Genomic DNA, 17,604 nt, shown 5'->3' with positions numbered 1-17,604 from the left:
GTTTATTCTAAGTGTTTCACCCCCCCCCCCCCCACCCGCAGTCTTTAGATTTTTTTTTTTTTCCACAAAATTAATGAGGGGCAGGAGAGATTTCTATGCCTTGAAGAGAAGAAAAGCACTGTACCGGGACCTTCTGCACCGGGGACATTAATATTCCAGACACAGCGTCTGGGAACTCAAGCTGTCTGCAGCTTGTTACAAAAGTCTGCTCCTCTCTTCCCCCAACCCTAACTTTCTCCTGAAGTGCCCATCTGCAGGGCGGTGAATCAACTTTCAGGGCAGCTGGAATTTCCTGGCAGTACTCTCCCACCCACCCTCCCTAACTTGCTCCCCACCCACAACCTCTATACACAGCACCCTGGTTTAGGAGATGCCTTATCAGTACATATCCTGACACAAGTTTCAACAATACACTAGGGTCTGGCCTGTATTGATGTGCGAGATGTCCCACAGAGCGTTCACGTCCCTTTGTGAACATCTGAAGCAACTGTGGGACAGATTAATGCTTGGAAGAGGGAGTGGGCAAGAAACCGAGGCGTGTTCTGGGTCGCTAACAGGGACCATGCCGATTTTCTTGTAACGAAGGGCTTCCCAGGTAGAGGAGAGGGAGAATATTTAGCAAGGCAATCATGTGCGCCCTTCCTTGGCACAGTGTATATTTAATCAAAGGAACATCAGAAACAGAAAGGGAGGTACCTCAGTAATAAGCTTTTTGGGAGTGGAGGAGTAACTTGGCAGTTAGAGCACCAGCTGCCACCGCTAGTCCCTGGTGATCTTAGGCGAATCCCTTAGCCTTCCATCGCTTCAGGTACAAACTAAGAGGAAATAAACCTATAACTAGGCACCACAATGAAGCTTGCTTCGTGTCAGTTCTAACACATAACTTAAGCTGTTAGAGAATAAGGGCCTGACTCTGCAAATGCATGTCCTGATGGTAAGTGGTGGAAGGCGTCCTTTCAGCCAATCGGGACCCCTGTTTTAAATCTTTTTTTAAAAAGGGGGAAGGCATGTGTCACGCGTCTATGGAGATGCATAGGGATGCTTAAGCATGCCCAAGGCGGGGCGTGGTTTCACCCAGAAGTGGCCTTGGGCATGCTTAAGCATCCCTACACGTCTCCGTAGGTGCAAGACAGGTGATGATTTGGTGTAGGATTGGCCTGGGGAGGGCATCGATGGGAACTCCACTAATTTGGAACATGAGGATGTTACTGGCCAGACTTTAGAGAAGATATCTTGCAAACAGGATGGTTGGATAGGCTGGAGAGAGCTTGGACGGCAACTTCAGCATTTGGAACCTAGGACGAAACCAGGTGGACTTTACAGTCTTATGACCCAGAAATATCAAATAAGAGACAAGTTAATCTAATCATGTATTTTTAATGGGTTTAACTAATGGGCAGACTGGATGGACCGTTCAGGTCTTTATCTGCTGTCATTTACTATGGAGTCCTTTTACTAAGGCGAGCTAGCCGATTCATCGTGCGCTAAACGTTTATAGAACATAATGGCACGCTAAATCGGCTAGCACGCCTTAGTAAAAGACCCAGTATGTTACAAGCCCTTTGTAAATTTTGTGTAACAGCTGAGAGTGTTCGAGAGAGAGAAGAGGAGAGAAGGAGCGCAGGCAGGGTTGCGGGTGGCAAATGCCTCACCTGACATGCAGATGCAGGTAAACTCCCCAATGCGGTCCAGACAGGTGGCATCGTTCTGGCACGGCATGGACATGCATTCGTTGATATCCGACTCGCAGCGGGGGCCGGTGTAGCCCTTCCCGCACTGGCACTGGAAGGAGCCCTCTGTATTCACACACTTTCCAAAGTGCTCGCACGGGTTGGCGCCTGGGGGTGGGTAGGGAGAAAAAACACATAGAAAAAGCTGACATCAAATACTTCTGTCAATGCCTCAAAATGGCACTACCACAATTGTCGAAGAGGCAAAGGATAAGATGCATGGAAACTCCAAGAAGGGAAACCGTCTTCTATCAATTAATGAACTGCCCAAGATAATACTGATCTAAGGACAGGACCCCTCCCCCCAACAAATATTCTTTGAAAGAGTCCATCATTTCCCCATGATTTCAGGAAAAAAGGGGAAGAATTTCATGGAAAAATATTGTGCAAGAAACCCTCCCCCACCCAAAAAAATAACCATGCATAAAGAGAGCTCAGGCAACTTTTGCTCTCAAGGATGAAATTTTAAAGAGAGGGTAAGTCAGCCAAAAACTAGCGTTACCTCTCTCCAAACACTGAATCAGCTGAAAAATCACACCACTGCAAAAATGCACTTCCAGAGTCCTGGCATATAGTTACTTAAGTTCTAATTTCTACTGGCAATGGGTTATAGACTGGGGCTTTGTTCTTAGGAGATTAAATCCTGGTTTTGATAATTGCTTTGTACTTGAATCTTCTCTCCCTCTTTGCTCCTCACCTACCCATCCCGTTTCCAACTTTGCTTATCAGAGCCATTAGACAACTGCAGAGCACAGAGCTTCCAACACAAATGTAATAAGAAAGCTTTGCCCATCAATGCAGTAGGCTAATCATATCCAAATTTGAAGTGTGTGGAACCTGTGAATTAATCTTAGAAAGACTGCCAGATGCATGCGCCATGGGCAGCTAGTACTATGTATTATGTCTTCACCAAAATGTCTTGCACTAATCAACTACAGTCGATTCAGAACTCAGCTGTTAGACTGACAGTGTCCGCCTGCACGACATCCTGCAGCAAGAACAGATAAAGAACTGGGAGCCTCCTCTCTTTGTGTAGAGTCCAAAAGGCTCCGGAACACGAGAAACCTCATTTGGCTCAGCCACCAATCCACGGTGGTTGAATCTGCTCTCAAAAAAGCCAAGAGTTCTAGAACTCACACCTCGGCACCATTTATTGTAATACGCTGTGCATGCATTTCCAAATTTATTATTTTCTGTGGCACACTTCTCGCATCACATGGCCATTAATGCACGGATGTCTTACTAGGCTCACGCTTCTACCTGTGCTAGCTTAGATGGAGAGTGACCTAATTCCTGCAGCTTAACCCACCCGAGTTTGTTCTTCCAAAACCTGTCTTTAATAATAATAACTTTATTTTTTCTATACCGCCATAATCTTGTGACTTCTAGGCGTTTTACAGTGAAGAGAGCTGTACAATCAGCGAATTACAGGGTAAGAATAGGTAGGATGTCACTGAGTGATTACAGGGTACAAATAGGTTACAATATAATCTTAACATGTTACATCGAAGGGGCTGGATGGTCAGCGAATTACAGAATACAAATGGTGAGGAAGACACTGAACAGTCGAGTGAAGAACAGAATACCGTTAGTGAAGAAGCGTAATAACAGCATGAAGAGAAAAGCTTTCAAAAACGGGGGGGCGTTGTCAGGCTAGGAAATAAATCTATTGAACAGAGCGGTCTTGATTTCTTTCCGAAAGGCACCGTAGGTTAACCTGGCTCTGTCAATGAAGTTGCCTAGCCAGGTTTTCAGCTTGAAACTTAAAAGTTCTATCCAGAAAGGTTCTGTATTTGCAACCTATGATCTTCGGGTAAGCAAAGAGGTTGCGATTTCTGGTTGTCCTTATGGGGGTGTAAAGTTTGAAGTGAGGTAATAGATAAATTGGGGCCATTCCCCACACCAGTTTATAGCAAAAGCAGGAGAACTTGAATAAAATCCCTGCCTCAATTGGCAACCAGTGTAGCAGTTTGTAGTAGGGACTAATGTGATCACTTTTCTTTAGTCCGACTATTAGTCGGACGGCCGTGTTTTGCACTATTCTTAATTTTCTCACGGTTTTTTTAGGAATACCCACATAGATGATATTGCAGTAGTCCAAGGTGGATAGGATCAGTGACTGTACCAATAATCTGAAAGATAGAGGCTCGAAATATTTTTGATGGTTTTTAATTTCCAAAGTGTGGAGAAGCACTTTTTAGTCACCGAGTTCGTGTGTTCGATCAAGGTCAGGTGGGTGTCTAAGGTGACTCCTAGTATTTTTATAGTTTTAGATACTGGATGATCATGACCATTTAGGTGTATTGTTGTTGTAGTGATTATGTCTTTTGGGCTTGCCATGAAGATTTTTGTCTTTTATGAGTTTAGTTTCAGTTTAAAATTAATAGTCCATTGTTCGATTTCGGTCATGATATGGGAGATTTGTTTTGAGGTGTCATTGGTCATGTTGGTCACTGGGATTAAGATAGAGATGTAATCGGCGTATATATAGTATATTAGGTTTAACTGTTGTAAAAGATGGCCTAAGGATGAAGTATAGATGTTAAATAAGGTGGGAGATAGGGTGGAACCCTGAGGAACTCCCGATGGACTTTTCCAAGAATTAGAGTATTTCCCGTCGTAGACCACTTGATACGATCGTTTTGTTAAGAAGCCCTGGAACCAGGTCCAAACTCTTCCCGAGAGGCCAATTGCGTCTAGGCAGTTCAGCATTAATTCATGATCCACTAGGTCAAATGCGCTGCTGAAGTCCAGTTGTAAGATCAGGGCACTGGTACCTTTACTGAAGAGATCATATAGGTGGTTGAGGATAGAACCTAGGACTGTCTCTGTGCTGAATCCTTTTCTAAAACCAGATTGATGTTCGTTGAGAAGGTTGAATTTATCTAAGTGATTTACTAGTTCCAGGTTGACCAACCCTTCCAGTAGTTTGGTGAATAAGGGGGTACTCGCTATGGGTCTATAATTGGACGTCAATGCGATTGAGTTCTTCTGGTCTTTGGGGATGGGTGTGATCAGTATGCGTCCCATATCTTCATGGTAAGACCCACTTATAAGAGTGGATGTTGTCCAGTTAAATAGATCCCTTTTGCAGCTTGCAATACTCTAATTCAAAGCCTTTTACATGTATGTTGTCTGCATGTCACTGGTGGTGTGCATGAAAAACAAATTGTGGTTTGTTATGGGACCATTTTGGGATGTTTTAGATCGATTGGTTAAATATTTTTCAGCTCATTTTAAAAATGTGCATATTTTCTTTTTTTTTAATTAGAAAATGGTTTGGGGTTTTTTTCCAATTCTTTATTCATTTTTTCATTCTACACCAAGTGAACAATATTATATCATTTAATTCCTATACATCACTTGAAAATTATTTCATATTATTATTTCAATACATATTTTAAATCCCTCCCACACCCACCCTCAATGCAAATCAAACGTATCATACATGTAATGTGTTCAAAATAATAATAAAACAATAATGAATCAATATATCCCCCCTTCCCCATTATTCTAAATATACTTTAGTGTACAAAGGTGCCTACTCATTACAATATGTTGTCAATGGTCCCCAAATTTTTTTGAAATTGTTATAATTTCCTTTTTGCATGGCAATTGTCCTTTCCATTTTGTATATATGGCATAACGAGTTCCACCAGTAATTAAGTCTGGTATAATCTTTCCAATTTCTAGTAATATGCTGAATGGCAACTCCTGTCATTATTAATAAAAGTTTATTATTATTAGATGAAATTTAACTTTTTTTCCTCATGGACGTTCCAAATAGAATTGTATCGTATGATAAAGCTACATGATTTTCTAATAAGCCATTAATTTGGGACCAAATTGATTTCCAAAAGGCCATAATACAGGGACAAAAATAAAGTAGATGATCTAGAGTCCCTGCTTCCAGATTACAATGCCAGCATCTATTAGACTTAGAGCAATCCAGCATATTTTCATTAAACGCAAGCCTGGAAGGGTCTAGTAAAGACCAGGCAGAAAATAATCCAGGGATTATACCATTCCACCTTTAAGGTATGGTACCCTCAAATGCCTTCCCTTGATTCAAATATCTGGTGTTCACAGTGGGGCACACTTGTCTCACACTGATCCCTAACAAAGCAGTACCATCTGCCCCCCCCTTACCAATTGAGCACTCATCTACGTCCTGGTCACAGGCGCCACCAGCAAAACCTAGGGGGCAGGTGCAGATGGCCCGTCCGTTCACCGGGTTGGTGTCGCACATGGCATCTTCATGGCAAGGGTTACTGACACATGCATCGTCAAGATGGCAAAGGAGACCTAGAGAGAGTGAAAGGAAGGCGTTAGAGAGAACAGCGTAGCGGCTTCTTCACATCCAGAGAAAGCAGGGGATGGGAGTCAAGGAGATCGAGAGCAACTTCACACTGCCAGGATCCCCCTGCACCCCTGAGGGCTTCTCACCAGTCTTTCCCATAGGGCATTCGCAGTAGAAGGAGGCTACACGGTCGTGGCAGGTGGCGCCATTAAAGCAGACAGCGGTGGCGCAGTCATCGATGTTCTCGCTGCAGCTCTCGCCTGTCCAGCCATTCACGCATATACAGGTATGTCCGCCAAGAACGTTGAAGCAGGTGCCTCCATTGTGGCAAGCGTTTGGCTGTAGCTGGCACTCATCCACGTCTGTCATGCAGAACTGACCTTTGGAGGCAGGAAGATTGGAGATATTAAGTTTCTCTAAGTGGTGAAGGGATGATAAACTCAAGGCCACCAAGAGACAAAGACAAGCACAGGGCAAACAATCACATCCCCCCCATGCCTCCCCTCTTGCTTGAGACAGTAGTTTCCGTGTAAATTAAGTTGAAGATAAAGTTCGCTAGTAGCTGTAGCTGACTGCTCACTCAGTCTCCTGCTCCTGGGCTGGTTATTGTGTTAACTGTACTGCTGACCAGGAGTAGGGTTAACATATTTGGAGCCTCACGAACCCAGATGCATGGCCCTGCCCCATTCCCACCTTGTTACGCCTCTAGCCCCACCCATCCCGCCCCTCAAAGCCTCTTCTTCCCCAATGAGTTCCGGCCGTGTCTGGAGGGACTCGAGCATGTGTAAATGTGTGCAGTGACACCCGCCCATGCTCAGAGGCCCTCCAGATGCAGCCAGAGTTCGCTGGGGCTTTCCAAAACCAGACAGTCTTCTAAAAAGAAGCATGTCTGGGTTTTCTTAGACATCTGGTAACCTTAACCAGGAGTCCTTCCAGCTGCGCCACCTCCCTCCTAAGAGGAAACAGGAAATACTTCATACAGAAGGCAGGATGCAACAGGAAGAAGGACCCATGGGTACCAGCAGAAGAGTTAACACGATAACTGGCACAGGAGCAGGAGACCAATCCAGTGGAAGCCTGAAAAAAGCGACTTTTCTGTTGACAGTGACAGGCTCCCCTTGGAGGCTTGGTCCATAGGAATTTTGCCCCCCCACTCCCCTTTTAGTGGCTCTGGATAAACTAGGAAAAGCCCCCAAACCCACCACTACCTTTAAAAAACTCAATGGTGTAAAAACATATAGCTAGAAATCAAATCATGGCCCCTGTGAAACAGATTGTGTGTGGAAGGATTACCCCCTTCCCTCTCCTCCCTTGCAAGGGCACGCTCCCTCCCCCCTTTGAAATTTCTCTGTGTTTGACTGCCTCTGTATCTGTGCCAAATGTAAGGTTTGCATAAAAATAAACAAAAATCTCCATCTTTCAACTTTATTTCTTGATTGTGCTTGATATATCTCAATGGGTCAAAAACTAAACATCTATTTAGTTTACACAGAATTCATTACATTACATTACAGATTTCTATTCCGCCATTACCTTTCGGTTCAAAGCGGATTACAAAAAGAGTTATGGAAGAAGGATTACAACGTTAGATCAGAGAAGGTTTCCAAGAGAGGGAAAAGTAGGATCTGGGGTTAGGGAGGGGATGGTAAGAGGGGGGTTAAGCTTTATCATGGTATTAAGCTTTATTAAGGGATTTCTTGAAGAGTGTAGTTTTTATTTCCTTTCTGAACATCTTATAGTCTGGGGTCGTTATTAATAGGTTGGAGATTTGGTTATCTATTTTTGCTGTTTGAGTGGCTAGTAGGCCGTCGTATAGTTTTTTCCGTTTTACTTCTTTGATTGGGGGGTAAGTGAACGGGGTGTGTGTTTTTCTATGCCTGGTAGAGGTAGTTTAGATGAGGCGGTCATTCAGGTAGATTGGGCTGTCTCCATTTATAGTTTTAAATAATATACAGTAGAATTTAAATTGTATTCTTTCCTGGATTGGAAAGAGGTAGGAGACCTGAGGGAGGATTTAAGAGACCTTTTTTCTTTTTTTAAAACATCCCAAAAAAAACCCACAAGAGTGATGTGGCTCATTTGAGGCTATCCATTTCTGAAATGGTGCAGGGTTTTGTCCACCATGAAAACCATGACAAGAACACAAAATCCAATGGAGAAAAAAAAAGAACAGTGACCTTGGTGCTGAAATGCTCCTTTGTGAGGGTGCTTTGTAAGGCATTACTGAGCGGTCATCTGCTGTCCAGTTACAGTCATAAATTGTGGAGTTGGCAAGAAATGTTTCCTTTTACAGTTTTAAACACTTTTATTGATGACAGATACATTGCACAAGAAACAAAACATCTCAGTGCGAAAACGATCCAATTACGGTAACCCAGCAAGGAGATCGAAATCAGAAGTCATCAAACATTTTAACCCACCGCCCTGCTTCCCACCTCCCACAAATTAACCCTCCTCCCTAAACCCTAGATCCAGACCCCACCAAGGACTACACCACTGGCTTGGTGTGCCCCTGAAGACTGAGTTGAAAACCCCTGAACTAGTGCATGCAAACTGATCTCAAGAATATTTACTGTTAGTACTCAAAAACCTGGCTTGTTGTGGGATCCTTGGAAGGTGCTTGGGAAACTAGACTCTAGATAGAAGACTTTGCATTATCTGTTTGTCTGTCTTTCTCTCTCTCTCTGGATCCCCCACCCCACCCCCTCTTTGTACCTGTCCATTCCGGGGGACACTGGCAGTTGTACGTGTTGACACCATCCACACAGGTGCCTCCGTTCGCACACTTGTTTCCTGGGCAGTCGTCTATGTTGATCTCGCAGTTGTGTCCCTCAAAACCTAGAAAAGGAGAAGAGGAGGAGAATTAGGCCACTGCTTGCGGCCCCCGGCAAAAGAGGTGGAAGCAGGAGCTCGCACAAATTAAGTCCCTGGCACGAACGGGACTTGGCCACTCTAGCAGACATGGGGCTGGCGCACTGTCCCGCACGCCACCAGGGGTTCCATGGCCAGAGTTTGTATTCTACACAGCTGTGTGCCAAGGAGGATACTTAGACGACCTCAAGCCAGAAGTGGGTGAGAAGGTAGTGGAGCATGCAGAAATGAGTTTGCTCTCATCAAGTTCATAAATTTCTTTGCAGCTCAAACAGGACTCTGAGAGACCCTTATGGTGACAGAAGTCAGCCCGTACAGTCCCTCCCCCCTCCCTGACAATAACAATTTCATTCTCCGTGCCTCTTTCTTTTCATTCAGTCCCACTAAAACTAGTCTAAGTAAACTAGAGATAGGAAGTGGTATAATAAGGGAGGGCAGACCGCCTTGGGCACCATCTTGGTGGGGGTTCCAGCACTTCTGTGCCCCCCATGCCATGCTACCCCGTAGGGCAGCTCTCCATTGGAACCCCATGCCAAAGTATGAATACAGCACAGAGAACTGAAGAGCTTGTATCACTGCCTCAAAAATTAGCAGCAGGAGGAAGCATGCAACAGATCACGAATGCGCTTAAAATGAGAAATAATGAAGCATTGACTGCACTGAAGCAAATCATACGTGATTTAGCAAGACAGCACTAGTTTGGTGAAAGGAGATCCTCACTGGGAAGGTATTATAACATAACATAACACATTTATTTGTATATCGCAATACTCTGTTTTTTTATTTTTATTTAAAAATTCCTATAGTTCTGTGCAAGTTACAACAAAATTAAACTAAACCACAATGGAGCATAAATGTAATATTACAAGAATTTGACAAATCAATAAGTTTTCAAAGATCTCCAAAAAGTGCAGTCGTCTTGTCTCTTTACCGCATCTTTATAAAGTACATCAGAACGAATCTAAACAATGTCCACACTTTATGTCAAAACTGAATATGTATTTGGAATAGGATTATGGGCGGTGTTTGGCCTGCGATTGGTAGTGAGTCATCCCTGGCAGCATAAACACAGTTATTACAATGGTGGACCTTTCCTCCGTTATAAATTAAACAACAACGCTGAATTTGAAATACGAAAAATTAGATACGTCGTTGGGGCAGCATCCACTGTCTTGTCTGGTTGAGAAGTTACCAAGTTTTCACCTCCAGGATCTTTTTCTGGCCATTTTGGCCCTCACAGCACTTCAAAAAGTCTTACTTTCAAAATTATTTTATTGGCCAAACTAAGGAAACCAAACACATGTGCAAAACATTAAAAAAAAAAAAAGTCTTAATAAAACCCCCATTATCCCACTGCACAGTGAGGTTAGTAGTCATACTACCCAGCAAATCAGCCAAATTTAGAGATTTCTAATCTGGAAACAGGTTCTCCTATACTTTGTTGCCTCTTACGTTGGGTTTGATTCTGAGTCTCCCTTTAACTGGTTTCAGTGGTCCCAGCATTCACCCTCTCCTCAGTGGGAAAGGATTCCTGGCGACAGATAAGGTGAACACTTTTAAGCATGAGCAGTCTAAGTTGTCTTATGACGTACCCGCTGTCAGTGGCTTCCATGGCACAGCTGGAGGGGGGAGGAGGGAGGGGTGCAGCCTTAAAACTGGCCCTGGTGCTTGCAAAAGGCTGGATAAGCAAGTTAAACCAGTGTGAGTCACAGTTCTTGGAGGGAGTGAGGAGGAGAGAGATCCAGCAAGGCAGAGACAAGAAAGGGGGAGGGGGGGAAGTCCTTTCGTAACCCAGAACAGGAGGATGAAAAAAATAAAAGCAAATGTTTCCAGAGCCCGAGTTGCATCTGAGACACAGATGTTCTCAGCAGCAGGAAATGTGTTATAGTTAGCCAACAAGTTATAATTTGGGAGGAATAGCAGTGGTGTGGTTAGAGAGCAAGGATAAGATGAGAAAGCCTCAGAAAGAAACACTGCTCCTCTGCTAAGGGCAACTTGGCCCAGGACTAAAAAGCCCATTTTGAAGCTTCCATGCTATCCCCCATGAGCTCCCACAACTGCAGCACTGCTTGCTGACTCAGCTCTATCAACACACCTCATTCCTACCCTAAGGCACTGCCTGCTATTCCAGTACCAAGGCCACAGACACATGTCTACCAGTGTAGTGCACTCTGGCTCTACAGTGTAATCTACAGGCGAGGTGAAACGTCTTTCCCCATCACAGACTTTAGGGCTGGTCCACACAGCAGCACTGTGTCTTACTGGGTCAGACCAATGGTCCATCAAGCCCAGTAGCCCATTCTCATGGTGGCCAATCCAGGTCCCTAGTACCTGGCCAAAACCCAGAGTAGAAACATTCCAGAATCTCAAAGAGTAGCAACATTCCATGCTACCGATCCAGGGTAAGCAGTGGCTTCCCCCATGTCTTTCTCAAAAACAGACTATGGACTTTTCCTCCAGGAAATTGTCCAAACCCTTCTTAAAACCAGCTACGCTATCCGCCCTTACCACAAACTCTGGCAATGCGGTCCTGTACTATAGGAAGCTGTCGTCCCAAGACTTTCTTCCAGATAAATGCTGAGGAAAATGTCCCAGGTGGGCACCACTGGAGGTAAAAAATCTTCTGCGTATCCACAAATCAGGAAAATATGCCAATTAAGTTTAAGATAAGGTCTTTGCACAGTCAACCAGTGAAAGTTAGGGAAGAGGGCACGGTGCCAGGGGTCAATGACTGCAGGAGAATTTTTGATCTAGCTGTAAGGGTCCCAACACGTGTGCTAATCTAATTATCTGAATTGTTTCCTTCCTGGCTCCAAAGCGTTTTCTCTGGGGAGGGCTCCAGGAAGTCCCTTCAGGCTGCCGTCCCGGCCTCTGGCTTTGCTGAACATCCTATGAGTTTCCTGTCACAGCTGGCGTGGTGTCCAAGTTGAGAGAGGGGCATAAGCGGGATAAAGGGCCAGGCAGAGTAAGAAGTTTTACAGCGCCAATATCAGGACCACAAAAAGCTCTCCCGCACATATGCATCAAAATTTGGGGGTTTCCTTGTCCCTTCCCTTATCCTCACTCCAGCACTTTTAGGAGTTGAAGATTTTACAGAAAAGCAGAGGTCAGCCAGGCTGGGTGAGATTTGCCACCACAAAGAAGGTTTCTGATTTGATCCTTCGTCAAAAATTCCACTCCCAGGTATTTGCAGGCCCTGGGGTTTAGGAAAGGGGAAAAGGAGATATGGGCCTTGCCCAGGGTGGCCGTATTCAAGGTCCACAATGGCAGGAGAGAACCTTGGTGCTAAGTCATGAATGAAGGCTAGTGGTGCCAGATCCCGGCTAAGTACAGAAGGAAAATAAAAAATGGCAAGAGACAGAATCCAGGGGAACATAAACAGGACCGGCTCAACACATTCCCAAGGACCTGGATCGGTTTGCGACCTCTTTGTTACCAGATTTCCCTCCTTCACTATTCACTAAGGCCTATAGAGATCTGATCCCAATCCTCCCATGCAAATTAGTAAAACCCCATGCAAAATAGCCAAGCGATTGATTCACTAACAACTGCTTAGCTATTTTGAATTGGGTTTTACTATTATCAAACCCAACTGAGTTACCGACAGGTCTGCAGGTTTTTTGACAGGCCTGCCTGTCTTTTCATTTTTATTTTTTTTTATGGGGCAGATATTTTGCCCCATTAAAAAAAAATATGAAAAGACAGGCAGGCCTGTCAAAAAACGACCGAGGGCTCCCCCCCAACAAAGGTGATCCTACCCCGTTAACCCACAAATAGCAGCCCACGCAAATATGGCAGGAGGGATGCAAACTCCCTCCTTCATTGCCACCAACTGAGTCACCCTTTCCCCCCCCAAACACACGAGTCATCCCTTGGCCCAGCCCACCCCCAGACCGGGCTACTGCACCACACCACCCCGACACCTCCCCTGTACCTAAAAGTTGTGAGCAGGAGGGGTGCTCAGTCCCACCTGCTCTTTAGGTCTCCAGCACTGATGTCTTCTAGAACAGGAGGAACCGTAAAGTCTGTGAATGTGGTTTTAGGCCCCGCCCCGGTGCACATGTGATGGAGCCTGAGCCAATCAGGGCCTTAGGCTCCTTCCTGTGCAGCACATGTGCACCAGGGCGGGGCCTATGGCCCACATTCAGGTGCGCAGGAGGAGGAGAAGGAGCAGGAGGACTTTGCAGTTCCTCCTGCTCCGGAAGACAGCAGCGCTGGAGGCCTAAGGAGCAGGTGGGACTGAGCACCCCTCCTACTCCCAACTTTTAGGTATAGGGGAGGTGTCGGGCCAGTCCAATCAGGGGTGGTGCGGTGGGCTGGGCCAGGGGGTGACTTGCGTGCCTGTCGGGAAGGGGGGGGAAGGGGTGACTCAGTTGGTGGCAGGGCAGGATGGAGTTTGCATCCCTCCTGCCATATTCACGTGGGCAGGGAGGGCAGCGTCAGGTGGTGGCAGGAGAGAGTTGGCATCCCTCCTGCCTTTTGTGGAGCATTGGCGCGGGGGGGCATTTTTTAGGGGTTTCAGGAAAGATGAGGCACTTCGGGGAGGGAGGCTTTTTTATTTTTTAACCGAGCAGCTATTTTGTGTGTGTAATACATGCAAACTATCTGCCCGATTTTTTTAAAAAGCCAGCAGAAGCCCTGACAGCAGTGACAGGAGGCTGTTTCTCCTGTCACTACTGTCAGGGTCTACGCAGGCTCCAAGATCGCTCTGTAGCAATCCGTGCAGTGAGTGTGGGGGGGGGGGTCAACGATCATCCCCATTTGTGAATTCTTTGGCTTGCATGCAGTCCGGAATGGCTCAGAGACACAATTGGGGTTTAGTGAATCTAGCCCAATAGTTGTTTAACTGTGAGTAAGATGACAACCCCTGTTTTGCCACCGCAGCCCCTCCTAAACTATATGAGGGAGAGCTCACTACAGGAACTTGATAATCAGGGTGGGAGCCTACATGGTAAAATGTGGGCCCAGGCCTACATTCCCACAATGCACCATGACAGAGGGACCAGTCGCTACAGGAGATGCCTGTGTGACTGCAGCACTGCGTCCTAAGGGAGACATGGCGAGGGATGCATTAGGAGGGGAAGAGAGAGGCGTCGAGGGGCTTCTGATAAAGCCAAGCTAGGCCAGGCCCAGAGAGGCTGGACTGATGACCCTATCACCATGGCAACGCTCCATTCTCACTCTGCCCTGGGACGACTTTCTGACCTTTGCCCCCATTGGGAAAGGGAGATGGATGTGTTTCGATGGCCTATCCCACCAGAAGCCTATGCATAAAACAATGAATTCCAATACTCACAGCCCCCCCTCCCCACACACACTTACTGCCCCGAGCTCAGTCAGCCTCTGACATTTCTCCCAGACATTACCTGCTTACTTTCCCTGCCATTATAATACTTGGGGACCACACACAGAGCTGACAATGCACCTCCTGCCTGTACGACAGCATTACTGGCTAATCCTGAACCCAGATGAGCCCCTCACCCCTCCTCCACCTTAAAGCTCTATCAATGTACCTCACTCCTACCCTTTAGCACTGCTAGCTATTATAATATTGACACCAATGACAAAAATGTACTAGTACAGCTCACTCTTGCTCTATCCTACAGGATTGCACCTGCTACACATATAGCTCTGACAAAATACCTTATTCCTGCCCTGCAGCACTGCCAGATATTCCAGTACAAGAACACCCATGCACACCTCATTTCATACCACAAGGACACGAAAGAGATGTGCAGCAGCATTTTTGACAAGTACAAAGGGGACTTGAGTTATCCAGGTTGGGACATCTCAAGTTCTGCTAGAACCTTAGATGAGGATCTACAGGGAAAAATGGACTTTCATGTATGAGCTACATGAGGCAAAAATGTCCTTTTCAGAAAAATACATAGCAAAAACATCAACAGGACAAAACAGGAAACATGAACAAACCTCTGGAAGTTCACGCTCTGAAATGACAATAGAAATGTTTATGTCAGATGTTTTAGAAACTTAAACGTTTATTCTTCCCGAAGGTGTTAAAGAGCCCTAAGAATGTAAGAGCTGCCACACTGGGATAAGCGAAGGTCCATCAAGCCTTGCATTCTGTTTCCAATAGTGGCCAACCCAGGTCACAGGTACCTGGATAGATCCCAGGTAGTAAAACAGTTTCTATGCTGCTTAACCTAAGAATAAGAAGTGGATTTTCCCCCAAGCCATCTTAATGATGACCTATGGACTTCTCTTTTAGGAAATTAGCTAAACCTTTTTTAAACCCTGCTAAGCTAACTGCTTTCACCATATTCACTGAATACTAATTCCAGAGTTTTAATTACATATTGGGTGAAGTAATATTTTCTCTGGTTTGTTTTAAATCTACTCCTTAGTAGCTTCATCGCATGCCCCCTCCTATTTTTGGAAAGCCCTATATTCCTTGCCTGTTTCATGAGCCACTGATGGATTACCAACTATAAAGATGCGCATGTAAATTCAACTTATTGTCAATTAGCACCAAGTTGATGGTTAGCACCCAATTACCAGCGCCAATTGGGCATGGGTAATTTTGTGTGCCATATATAGAATTAGAGGATATGAGTTTAATTGGCAGTTTATAGACATCTAAACATGAATTAAGTAAGCACCACGGAAAGAGATGGAGCAGGTGGGACGAAGGAGGAGACAAAGAAAAGAAAGCTAAATAAACTAATACTTCATAGTGAATGAGTACAGGTCTCCCTTCATATTCACAGGTGTTAGGGGCACTGCTCCCTCACGAATATTGAAAAATCACAAATAACTTTAGGGTCCCCACTCTGACTCCCTTCCACCTCACCTTTAAAGCCCTGGCGGTCTAATGGCGATTTTCCTATGCTCCTGCCCTGTGCAGATCCATTATCAAAAATGGCTGCCTCAAGTTCTCACGAGACCACAGGAACTCATGAAATTGACGTGGTAACTTGAGGCAGCCATTTTTGATAGCAGATAGCTCCTATCCCGCTTCAACATTAGTCCACCAGGGCTTTAAAGGTAAGCTGTGGAGGGATCTGGGAGGCAGGCATGGTGGTAGAAACTCACGAATAACCAAATCTGTGAACCCTAAACCTGCAAATATAGAGGGAGTGTAGTAATAAAAGTTACCCCATCTCTGATTTTATAGTACAAAAAGGGAGTATTAAAATGTGAAGTTCAGACCCTGCTCCCACCTCTCCTCGTGGCAGGACACAGTGGTGCTGAAGTTCGTACCTGGTAGACAGGCGCACTCGTATGTCAGGTCCCCAGTCTGGCGGCAGGTTCCCCCATTCAGGCACTGGGAGGGGGCACAGGGCACATACAGATTCTCACAGAGGGGTCCGGTGTACCCACTTTCGCACTGGCACTTGAAGGAGCCGGGGGTGTTCAGGCAGGTGCCACCATTCTGGCACATGCCGGGAGTCCGGCACTCGTCCACGTCATTCCGGCAGTTCCGGCCCTGGTAGCCCAGCGTGCAGGTGCAGTTGTAGCGGCTGTTCCAGTTGGCACAGCGGGCGCCGTTGGCGCAAGGGTTGCTGGCACAGGCATCAATCAGGGAGCAGTCCTGACCTGAGCAGCAGAGAAAAAGAAAAGTTACAATGCAAAAAAGAAGAAGGTACGAGTGCGACAGGTTGCAAAGCACAATTGTTATCTGCCTTCTATCAATGCACAACACAGACACACACACACTGTCTCGCTCACACTGCCCCACCACACACACACACCAGGAGAAGTGCAAGTTTCATGCATACACACGTGCTACACTTTCAGATTGTCGGTCTGAACTTTGATGTTGGAAAACTTAGACTACTGTAATATCATTTATGAATGCTGCTCAAAAACATACGATTAAACAACTGCAAACTGCACAAAAATACTGCAACCCCTCTGATCTATTCGGCTCCTAGACACAATGCAGTGACCCCTTTCCACGTCCAATTGCATACCACTCTCTTCAAAATTCCATATGGTACTGCTTCTCCATATTTAATTAATTTAATATTCCTTTTTCTGCAGGGTAATTGTTATAACACACGTAACCAGCTTTAGTTACGTGTTCCGGCTATTTATTTTTTTTTCCAAATCTTTATTCTTTTTTATTTCTTACATCAAGTGAAATATATGTAATACAATCAGTTATAATAAACACTTGAAATTACTAATAAATGTTCTTTCATTGTAAATTAAAGAAATCCCTATATCAGAATTTTATTACAAAAATTTTTCCCTTCCCATCCCCCTTATATGTTCTATACATGTGTTATGATGTCTGATCTTTAGAAAATTTAGTCAATGGTCCCCAAATTTTATTAAATTTATGAATGTATCCCTGTTGTAATGCCATCACTTTTTCCATTTTGTATATATGACAAATTGAGTTCCACCAGAAAGTGTAATTTAATTTAGTGTAATCTTTCCAATTCTGAGTAATTTGCTGAATGGCGACTCCTGTCAATATTAACAAAAGTTTATTATTGTTTGCTGATATTGGACTCTGTGTTCTCATTGCTGTTCTAAATAATATTGTATCATATGAGAGTCCAACATGATTTTCTAATAATGTGTTCCGGCTATTAAAAAAAACCATCCATTAGGATTTTGAACTCATGTTTTATCTTGAAACGCTTTACCTAGTATCATAAGATTGATTAATGGCGACCAACTGCAAATGCTTTAGTGTGATAGATATTCTGAATCATATAGAAAAGTGTTTTC

At 44.9% G+C, this 17,604-nt stretch overlaps 1 protein-coding gene across 1 annotated transcript in view; it reads right to left on the bottom strand.

The window, feature by feature from the left end:
• The window catches only part of NOTCH3 (notch receptor 3), a 195,491-nt gene that overhangs the window by 85,572 nt on the left and 92,315 nt on the right, over positions 1 to 17,604 (bottom strand). Inside the window, exons 4-8 of the mRNA XM_033923748.1 lie at positions 16,123 to 16,458; positions 8,746 to 8,868; positions 6,177 to 6,410; positions 5,880 to 6,035; positions 1,653 to 1,838 (exon numbers count right to left, since the gene is read on the bottom strand). Coding sequence (XP_033779639.1) covers positions 1,653 to 1,838; positions 5,880 to 6,035; positions 6,177 to 6,410; positions 8,746 to 8,868; positions 16,123 to 16,458 — 1,035 coding nt within the window. The remainder of the gene's footprint in view (positions 1 to 1,652; positions 1,839 to 5,879; positions 6,036 to 6,176; positions 6,411 to 8,745; positions 8,869 to 16,122; positions 16,459 to 17,604) is intronic.

Source organism: Geotrypetes seraphini, chromosome 16, assembly GCF_902459505.1.
Source record: "Geotrypetes seraphini chromosome 16, aGeoSer1.1, whole genome shotgun sequence".
Classification (NCBI taxonomy): Eukaryota; Metazoa; Chordata; class Amphibia; order Gymnophiona; family Dermophiidae; genus Geotrypetes; species Geotrypetes seraphini.
Note: the sequence above shows the minus strand (reverse complement) of the source record. Positions and strands in the feature narration are given on the sequence as shown.